At 44.3% G+C, this 10,747-nt stretch overlaps 1 protein-coding gene across 1 annotated transcript; it reads right to left on the bottom strand.

Annotated features, from left to right (window-relative positions):
- Positions 1–9,542: 9,542 nt before the first annotated feature.
- Positions 9,543–10,541, bottom strand: LOC123373796 (olfactory receptor 52E4-like). The gene has a single exon (XM_045022947.1). The coding sequence runs from the start codon at positions 10,539–10,541 to the stop codon at positions 9,543–9,545; it is 999 nt and encodes a 332-aa protein (XP_044878882.1).
- Between the last annotated feature and the right edge of the window lie 206 nt (positions 10,542–10,747).

Genomic DNA, 10,747 nt, shown 5'->3' with positions numbered 1-10,747 from the left:
GGTAGTCAGGAAACAATGGAAAAGCTGATAGGGGATATGTTAAAAAAAAAGTCGAGGAGTATAATTAATGCCAGTCAAAAACATGGTTTATGGAAAACAGGTCTTGTCAAATAAAGACGATTTCATCCTTTCATGAGAGTACACATTTGGTTGACCAAGGGAACCAAACAGATGCAATAGACTTCAATTTCTGTGAGACATTTGATTTAGTAGGGAAAAACATTCAATTAAAAAAATGAGCATTATACAATATCAGTAGCTTTTGTTAAATGTTAAATGGACTAATAGCTGGCTATCTGACAGATCTCAGAAAGCAGTTGTCAATGGGCCATTGTTAGTGAATGGGGGTGTTTCTAGTGGGGTTCTGCAGGGATCAGTTCTAGGTCATAGAATCATAGAATCATAGAATCTCAGGGTTGGAAGGGACCTCAGGAGGTCATCTAGTCCAACCCCCTGCTCAAAGCAGGACCAAACCCAACTAAATCATCCCAGCCAGGGCCCTGTCAAGCCTGACCTTAAAAACCTCTAAGGAAGGAGATTCCACTACCTCCCTAGGTAACCCATTCCAGTTCTTCACCACCCTACTAGTGAAAAAGTTTTTCCTAATATCCAACCTAAACCTCCCCCTCTGCAACTTGAGACCATTACTCCTTGTTCTATCATCTTCTACCACTGAGAACAGTCTAGATCCATCCTCTTTGGAACCCCCTTTCAGGTAGTTGAAAGCAGCTATCAAATCCCCCCTCATTCTTCTCTTCTGCAGACTAAACAATCCCAGTTCCCTCAGCCTCCCTCAGGTCAGATGCTATTCAATATTTTCATCAATGATCTGGAAGCAAATAGAAAATTGTTGCAAGTAAAATTTGCGGACGACCCCAAGATTGGCAGAGTGGTTACAATGAGGTGGCCAGGGCAGACATAGCGATTGATCTGGAGCATTTGTTGAGCTGGACCCATCCTAACAAAATGTTTTAATACAGTCAAATGCACAGTGGTCCTGTCGGAACAGGGAATGCAGGACCGGCCCCCAGGCTAGGGCACTGTACTATGGAATGCAAGGACCCTGAAAAGGATTTAGGGGTCATTGTGGACAATGAACTCATCGTAAGCTCCCAGTGTGATGCTGCGGCCAAAATGGCTAATGCGATCCTTGGATGCATAATCAGGGGAGTGGTGAGTTGGAGCAGGGGAAGGATTTTACCTCTGCACGTGGAACTGATGAAACCGACTGCGTCAATTCTGTGTTCACATTTCAAAAAGGATGTTGATTAATTGGAGAGGGTGCAGAAAAAAAACACAAAAATGATTGGAGACTGGAGAAGATGCCTGACAGGGAGATTTAAAGAGCTTCATCTATTATTCTCATCAAAAACACAATCAAGCAGAGACTTCCATGGGGAGATAACCGTGGGAACTAATGGGCTCTGTAATCTAGTTTAGAAAAGCAGAGAAAGATCCAATGGCTGGAAGCTGAAGCCAGAAAATTCCGATCAGAAATAAGGGCCAGATGATTAGCACTCAGGGTGATTAACCATTGGGACAAACTGCAAAGGGAAGTGATGGATTCCCCAACTCCTCATGTCTGCAGATCCAGACTGGATGCTTTTGTGGAATATCAGTTGAGGGCTTGTCTATACTTAAAACCCTACAGCAGCGCTGCAAAGCACTTAAGTGTAGACACTACTTACAGCGATGGCAGAGGTTGTCTCATCACTGTAGGTAATCCACCTTCCCGAGAGGTGGTAGCGAGGTCAATAGAAGAATTATTCCATCAACCTAATGCTGTTTACATCGGGGTTAGGTAGATATACCAACAGCTGTCAGGGGTCTGGATTCTTTTGCTGTTGCAAAAAAAAAGGAAATGCAGGTTTGGGTTGCATTAACAGAGGCATAGTGCGCAAGTCATGGTAGGTGATAGTACGGCTCTACTCAGTGCTGGTTAGGTCTCAGTTGGAGTGCTGTGTGCAGTATTGGTCACCGCTGTCTGGAAAGGATGTAGAGAAACTGGAAAGGATCCAGAGGTGAGTGAAAAAGATGATCCAAGGGATGGAATGCAAACCATAGGAGCAAAGGCTGAAGGAACTGGGTATGTTTAGGTTGGAAAAGAGGCGATTAAGGAGGGACATGATAGAGGACTTCAAGTTTTTGAAAGGCGGCCATAAAAAAGATGGAGAAAATTTGTTCTCTCTTGAGACAGAGGGCAGGACAAAAGGCAAGGGGTTCAAACTACCTGTACCAATGCTGCCCATGGGAGCCAGCTGAGATCACTCAATTAGGGTGAACTGCAAACAAAACAAGGCAGACAAACCCCAAATGCTGGTGGATATTCCAGTACTTAGATTTACCAAGCCAGCCCAAAACAGCCCCTGTTTTACCTCACTGGCTACTCAGAAGTCCAAACAATGCAGTTTCCTTAAAGTGCCCAGCCTCAGACCTCCATCCAGATACACATGTCAAACATATGATGATAAATTCTGAAAATCTGATTTCATCATATAAAACAAAAGGTTTTGCCAATCCCAAAGGATCAGTCACACACCCAGTCCAATTATAACTTAGATCTTACCCAAAATACACGCTTATAGTCAATTCTTCTTAACTAAACTAAAAATGTATTAAAAAAGAAAAGAGGTAGAATGTTAGTTAAAAGATCAATATACAGACAGACTTGAATTCAATTCTGGAGGTTCAGATACATAGCAGCGATGAGCTTGTAATTTCCAAAAGTCCTTTTAGACATAGTCCACAGGTTCTAGTCCAGTGTTCATATTCAGGGTGACTTCAGTCAGTGATTGGGGATCTCAATTCTTATGGCTGAGGGTTTCCCCTTCTTGAAACCGTAAGCAGATCTGAGATGAAGAAGGATCTTGTCCCAGGGTTTTTACACATTTCCAGAAGCCTTATGGCCAGAGAAAACAATAGGCTTGACTTTCCTTCTCCCAAACATCATGGCAATTAGCACAGGGTCATTTATCCATTAAATAGTTCAGATGCAGGTTACCACAACCTTCAAAGAGACATATAGACAATAATACTATTTCACGCAAGTGTCTCCCTAAATATTAATACTCCTTTTTTTATCTTTGAATCAAAGCCATAGTAATGGACAAGACTTGTTTTCTTACATCACAACACCTGAGCAAACATCTACCCTTCTATCTCTAACAATGCAGACTTGCATTTCAAAACTCTATCCATTTACATTTCTTCCTAACAGGTCTTTAAAGTTCGGCCATGGGTCAGGTCAATCTGCGAGTCAATTAACTTTTTCTGGCCCTGTGTCACCTTTCAATGAGGTATTATATTATACTCAAAACGTCACATTATGGCAGAGCAGATTTAGATTAAATCTCAGGAAAAACTCTCTAACTGTAAGAACAGGAGGACAATGGAACAGGCGCCTAGGCAGGTTGTGGAAGCTCCTTCACTGGAGGTTTTCTAAAGGTGGCTGGAGTCATCTGTCCTGGATGGTTTAGACACAACAAACCCTGCATCTTGGCAGGGGTTAGACTAGCTGACCCTTGCAGGTCCCTTCTCACCCTGTGGCTCTATGATTCTACAATGTCAAATCCTAGTGTAGACCAGGTCTTTGTTAAACACAAGTTTTGGCGCTACATACAGGGTAACTGGGTTAAATTTAATGGCTTGTGTTATACAGGAGGTCAGACAGGATGATCTAATTATCCCTTCTGATCTTAAACCCTATGAATCTATTGATAAAGAAAGTAGGTCAGGCATTTATATTTACTCTGTCTCATAACACACGAACAAGGGAACATTCAATTACATTGAAAGTCTGAACATATAACACTGAGAAAAGAAAATTGTTTACATTATCCATATTTGGCCTGTGGAACTCTTTGCCACAGACTTTATTGGGGCAAAGATCATAGCTGAATGGGATTCACAAATGGATTGGCCATTGTAGATGGTGCTGGTGGTTGTCTGACACCTTCAATTAGAAGACCTAATTTTCAGTTGCTTATAAGTTTGCCAAATTTTAACTGTTTGGACTGAAATTTCCCACACTGGGTGTCTGCTTCTGGCTGAATTGTTTTTTTGAAAGTTTCAGGCATAACAAATAAATAATAATTGGAGATATACCTATCTCCTAAAACTGGAAGGGACCCTGAAAGGTCATTGAGTCCAGCCCCTTTGTCTTCATTAGCAGGACCAAATATTGATTTTTGCCTGAGATCTCTAAGTGGCTCCATCAAGGATTGAACTCACAACTCTAGGTTTAGCAGGCTAGTGCTCAAACCACCGAGCTATCACTTGCCCCCAGTTCAAGCAACTTCTTGGATGAAGCCAGGAGAAAAGACGTCTTTCCCATGTTGAAAAATTCATATAATTATTCCAGTGAGGAGCCCTAGCACCTCCATGCTTTCTATCAGAAAGTCAGGTGAGAGCTCCCCCACCCCCCATTAACAGTCAGAGTCCTGAAATGAAAGAGAAGGAGCTGAGAGTCCCTGTGCATTAACTCACACAGAGCTTACTCAGTTCTTCCTCCAAGGGGAGCAAAGAGGGACATTTTGGCCAGTGATATTGGAGCAAACACATCCCCTGTGGCAAGGGCCCTGGCACGTTTAATGGCTCTGCAGAGCAGAAAGGACCACAGACCTATTCTCCATCCCATCACGCCCATGTTGCACTGGGTTTGTCGAGCAGGTGAGTTCCTCAGCAAGAGCTGGGTACCTGTGAATTCTGAGACAGATGTGTCTTACCTGGAAATCCCCGACAGGCAGCCGTTTCCCACACCTTTCTCACCCCAGCATCTGCAGCAGCATCCCACGCTGAAAGCTGACACAGAGGGATGCACCGTTTATAATACAGCTGTGAGCAATCCCAGGGGGGTTTGCTCTGCCTCTAGGGGAGATGCTGCAACTGAATGGAAACAGGCTGGACACAGGAGACACTCAAGACAATGTCTCTCGTTCAATGTTTGCGCTTCTCTGCTATTTATCCAGCTTTAGGAATAAACAGTAATTAAGGATCCTTCCCAAAGGGAGATGAGAACCCTTGGGCTCTCCGCTGAGTCAGAGAGGAATTGGCTGCTCTGTGTATTTGTGTATTTTTTAAAAATAGTTGCTTAGTAAGAAAATTAGGGATAATTCCCAGCTCTCCATAGGGTCTGATACCCTGTAAAGGCCCAGGATTAATGGGCAGATAGTAGACAGAGATATCTGGAGAAAGGTGATTGAGGGGAGAAACGAACACTTTCTGCAGGCACACGGGGAGATCAGTAATTCTCATCAGTAACTATCATCATGCTGTGTAGCAACTTTCATTGAAGGATTTTCAAAACATCTAGCAAAGGAAAGTGACTATGAACATATACCCATTATACTGATAGGTAAAATGAGGTGAAGGAAGATGTGACTTGGTGAAGGTCACACAGAGAATGACAGACAGAACCCAGGAGTCCTGATTTCCCTGCTGTAACCACAGTCTTTCCTTTCATAACTGAGGGCATGACAAGAAGGAAATGGATTCATGGTGTAGCAGGGCTTGTTCGTTAGGCGGATGTGACAGTCTTGCTTAGGATGCAACCTGGAACGGAGGTACTACTGAGCCCTCTGGCAAACCAACCTTGGCTCCCTCTCACACTGTGAGGCTGTGACAAGCTGAAGACCCCTCCAGGTCCTGCACTCACACAAACATTCACAGGCAGGGACACACCCGGATGAGTGACATGAATGCTTTCGCCAGCCACTCATGAACCAACAATAGAGAGGCTCCAGCCAGTTCCCCCCCAGCTCGCCAGCCTAGGACCCCAGAGCTGTACCGTCCTGCCTTGGTCAGAATCCTGAACAGAGTAAGTTTATTACCCAGTCTGCCCCTCCCTCAATGTGGCGAGGACAATGCACCAGACCCTGTTCCTGAGCAGATTTCCCTTTTGCATTTCAAACAACACACTGTATAAGGTGAAAAACATAAATTAGATTTATTAACTACGGAAAGATAGATTTTAAGTGATTATAACTAATAAATGTACAGATCAAAGTAGATTACCTACGATTTCTCCTTTCCAGCCTGGGACCAGCTCCCCAGTCAAAATCTTTTCCCTCTATCTGTGATTTGAGGTTTTGAGTTGTGGGGGAAGTGAAGCCAAGTGATGATGTCACTTCCCCCTTTTATAGCTTCTGCCATGTGGGGGGAACTTCATTGTCCCAAGCAAAGCCCCCAGCACAATTAGTGGAAAACCACAGGCACAAGATGGAGCCCAGTGTCACATGAGCAGGTCAAAAGACTTTGCATGCTTCAGTGAGTCACAGCAGGGGCCGTTACCCATATCCTGGCTAGAACGTCTTCAGGAAAGTCCATGAGGTGGGGATAAGTTTCTTCCATGGCCCACTGTGCTCATTGATGGGCCATCAACATGAATACTCCATTCACAAAGTGCTGGCTAGACTGGATGTAAATTACCTTGTGGGAGTTACCACAGGAGCAAACACAATTGAAATACAGGTCCATAGTCAATATTCATAACTTCAGATACAAAAATGAGACATGCATACAAATAGGATAATCAAGTTCAGCAAACCATAGCTTTTCAGTGACACCTCACATGACAGTTTCTACAAGATTTGTGGCAACTATATAACAGTGGTGAATATGGGGGTGCAAGAGTGTTGCTTTGGGGTACAGCATGTCACAGCAATATATCTATCAACTACAGCTCTCTAAGATCTAATTTTGTGTTTTCATGTAAGACATTCATCCATGTCCTGAAAAAGACTACATTCTGGTCTGTACCACAGGAGAAAACCAAGCCGAGATACAGAGCAAAGGAAAATGAAATAGTGTTTTCGCCGGTACTCAACACACGCGCAATATGTGACCCCCCTGAAAATGTCCCTCTCACTTTCATTGTTCAGCAAGTGTCACCTGCACTTTATGTTTGTCAGACCTCAGCCTTACATACATTGCTGGATCAACCACTCCTCCCTCAATTCCCTCTTCTGGGTAGCTTCCATTCCTTCCAAGCCTACCCCTCAGCAGAGAAGCTGGAGAACACTGGTTTTAGCTAGAATGCAGTTACTCCTTTCTTTTATATGGGTTAGATTTTGTAAGGGCTATTTATACATACATGCCTCTGCCCTATCCTCCTGCCTCTGAGCACAAGAAGCCGGAGCGAAGAGTACAGTAGCACCCAAAGACATAAGGATACAGATGGTTCATACAATCAAACGTGAGTTAATAGCTGTGACACAGGCTCAGAAAGGGTTATGCAACTAGCAGGCTAATTCACCCAAAACGAACCTTTAAAGACATATTAGAGAAGTATATCAATGGTAATTAGGGCCATTCCCTATACATAGCAACCTAGCCATGGTAAATGGACTAGAGCTTTGAAATGCAAACTTGAATTGTTAGAGAATTAGAGGTAATGCCAATTGTATGTGTTTACTTATATTGGGTTAGATGTTAACCATGTAAACAGATGGTTCCTGTCTGTTGGTATATCTGTTGATTCAAAGATCAAAAGAAAATATTAACATTTAAATTAAACTTGGATGTAAAAACATCATTGTCTCTACTTCTCTTTGAAATTTGTAGTAAACTACCTATGAATCGCTTAAGTGATAATTACCTGATGCTGATGAATGGAAGAGTTACCTGGGTATACGTAGGAAATAGGTAATTCTACTTCAAAGCAACTATTCATCATTATAATAGCCTGCCAGTGATCTATAAAAGAATTCTTGGGTCCTGATCCTGTCATCTCAAATGTGCTTAAGCTTCACCAGGGGAAGCTCAAGTCACAAGACTGAGGTCTCCAGTTTCATTCTGGATCACCCTGATATTGGACACTGGCCTGCAACCGAAGGATTAATTCTGAAAGAACTCTTTGCAACTTTAAAGCTCACCATCTCTACCATGAAACTGACTTAAACATTCTCTTAATATCTCTATGTATAGTGATGTCTGGTTACTTCAGGGTGGAGGGAAGCGTTGGATCACCCAACACGACAGCACGTGGCACCAACACCCAACTAAGTTACCTGAGTGCTTTACCTAAACCACTCATGAACCAACAATGGAGGCATCAGCCAATTTCCCAGCTCCCCAGCTTTGCACCCCTACTGGATCAAAAATCCAGAATTAGACCATCTTGTACTGCACAGTGATCTGTACAGCGTAAACTCTTTAAATAGTTTGCTCCCCCCTCGATGGAGGGAAGATATTCACCGGCCTTTGTTAACAGAGCTAAGATTCCCAAACAATTGACTCAAAAATGCGCTGGTTAAGATAAAACATAAAACAGGTTTATTAACAACAGATGGACAGATGTTAAGTGATTATAAGAGATAACAAACTGATCAAAGCAGGTTACCAAGGAAATCAAACAAATTTGCAATCTATGAGTTGTACACACTAGATAGGATTTGAATCAGCAATAGCTCACCCTGACTGATGGTACAAGGAGTCTTACAGATTCTTGAGGCACAGGCTGCATCACCTTTGCAGCCTGGGTTCCTCTCCCCCATTCAAAGTCCTTGGTCTTCCTGAGCTTCTTGCAGGTGCTGAGTTGTGGGGGAGTGAAGGCAAATGATGATGTCACTACCCATCTTTTATAGTTTCTTCCAGATTGCTGGAAAGTCTATGTATGTGACGTGTGTGTGTGTGTCCCCATTGGCCAAACATTCTCCATTGTCTCCGTACTCCCTCTGAGAAGGCTTTCTTATACAGACTTCCTGTGCTAGTGGATTCTTCCCTGGATGAGTGTTGACAACAGCAATTAACACTGTCTGGCTACTCCTTTGACATACCTGAAAGGCTGGTTTTGGTGTTTCCAGCCTCACATCACACTTTAGTAACTCACACATAGCAAGATTTCATAGCTTGACATACAATGACAGCGCATACAACCCAAGGGGATATCAATGTTTAACAGATCAAGACTTTTAGAATGATACCTCACAGGGCATACTTTGTACAAAACATACCATAATTACATCACCATGGTAAATAGGAGGTGCTTTGGAGTGCAGAGTGTCAGGGATGATCCAGAGAGTGACAGGGGGTGGGAAGGAGAGGAGTGAGTGAGGGGCGGAGCCTTTAGGGGAAAAGGCAGAGCAGGGGCAGAACCTGGGGGAAGAGGCAGAGCACTGGGGTGGGGCCTGAGGATCCCAGTTATCAGCAATTAGAAAGGTGGCAACCCTATGAGTCGTACATAGGCAGATTCCCCAGTTTGTCCCACTGACACATCACACTAAGGTCAGGAAAGGATTTAATGGCTCTTTTATCAGCCAGTCAGTGATTCAGGGAAGACGACCCAGCACCATGTCACCAGTCAGAGCTGAGAATGAAGTACATCTGGGTGAGGCAGGCACTGAAATTGATCTTCCTGGAATAGAACCAGAAGATGCTCAGCATTTTGGGCACGATGGATGTAGACAGGACCAGGTCAGTGGTGGCCAGCATGCAGAGGAAATAATACGTGAAGTTCCCAAAGACGGCTATGGTGTACATTGTACAGAAGGGGATGGACATCTGCATAGAGCTCAATCTGAGAGCCGGAGAACCAGGAGAAAACTTTAGGTCCCTTTATGAGCAAAGAGCTGGAGCAGCCTATCCCGGATCTGTTGGATCCTCACCCCATAGATGATGGGGTTTAGCATGGGGGGCACCAGGAGGTAGATGTTGGCCATGAGAACGCGCAAATGCAGGGGCACATTGTGCCCAAACCGTTGTGTGAGGGCAGCAAAGAGATGTGGGATGTAAAAGGCTAAGATGACACAGAGGTGGGAGCCGCAGGTCCCAAAAGTCTTGAGCCGGGCATCCTTTGTTGGGAGTCTGAAGATGGCCCTGAGGATCTGGGTATAGGACAAGGCGATAAAAAACACATCCAGACTGATCACGAAGAATGCCACAGAGAGGCTGTAGTAACTACTGACGCTGATGTCGGTGCAGGCCAGCTTCACCACAGCTATGTGCTCACAGTACGTGTTTGGAATGATGTTGGTTCTGCAATATGGCCACCTCCTCGCCAGGAAAGGATAGGGCAGTATGAGCATGATGCCACGCAGCACCATGGCCAGGGAAATTTTGGCAACCATAGTGTTTGTCAGGGTGGTGGAATGTCTCAGGGGATCGCAGATGGCCACATAGCGATCAAAAGCCATGGCCACGAGGATCCCAGACTGTATCAAAAAGAAGCTGAGAATGAAGTACATCTGGGTGAGGCAGGCACTGAAATTGATCTCCCTGGAATTGAACCAGAAGATGCTCAGCATTTTGGGCACGATGGATGTAGACAGGACCAGGTCGGTGATGGCCAGCATGCAGAGGAAATAGTACATGGGCCCATGGAGGCTTGGCTCCGTCTTTACAATGAACAGTATGGTGAAGTTCCCCAAGACGGCTATGGTGTACATGGTGCAGAAGGGGATGGACATCCAGACATTGTCTGTCTCCAGGCCAGGAATGCCCAGCAGGATGAAGGTTGTGGGGTTTGTGAAGTCAGTTGAGTTGGAGTCTGACATGGTGTAGGAGAGAATGTTTCCAACGCTGAGGCAGAACGGTGTTTCCTGCATGAACCGTACTTTCCCCTGACTTCCTGTATGTGCCCAGGATCTAGAGTGATGGTCGCAGGACAAATACCTGGATGGAGGGAAAATATTAATATGGGACACTACATGCACTACTGGAGGCTGTTCTCATGGATGAAGCATATTGGTCTCTCTTCACACACTGAAAAATGACATTTTCATTATTCAGATAAATGAATTATGAACAACCC

This window comes from Mauremys mutica, chromosome 1 (genome assembly GCF_020497125.1).
Source record: "Mauremys mutica isolate MM-2020 ecotype Southern chromosome 1, ASM2049712v1, whole genome shotgun sequence".
NCBI classification, from domain to species: domain Eukaryota; kingdom Metazoa; phylum Chordata; order Testudines; family Geoemydidae; genus Mauremys; species Mauremys mutica.
Note: the sequence above shows the minus strand (reverse complement) of the source record. Positions and strands in the feature narration are given on the sequence as shown.

Coding starts and splice junctions, on each gene's coding strand:
- LOC123373796 (XM_045022947.1), bottom strand. CDS start 10,541: ATGCAGGAAACACCGTTCTGCCTCAGCGTTGGAAACATTCTCTCCTAC.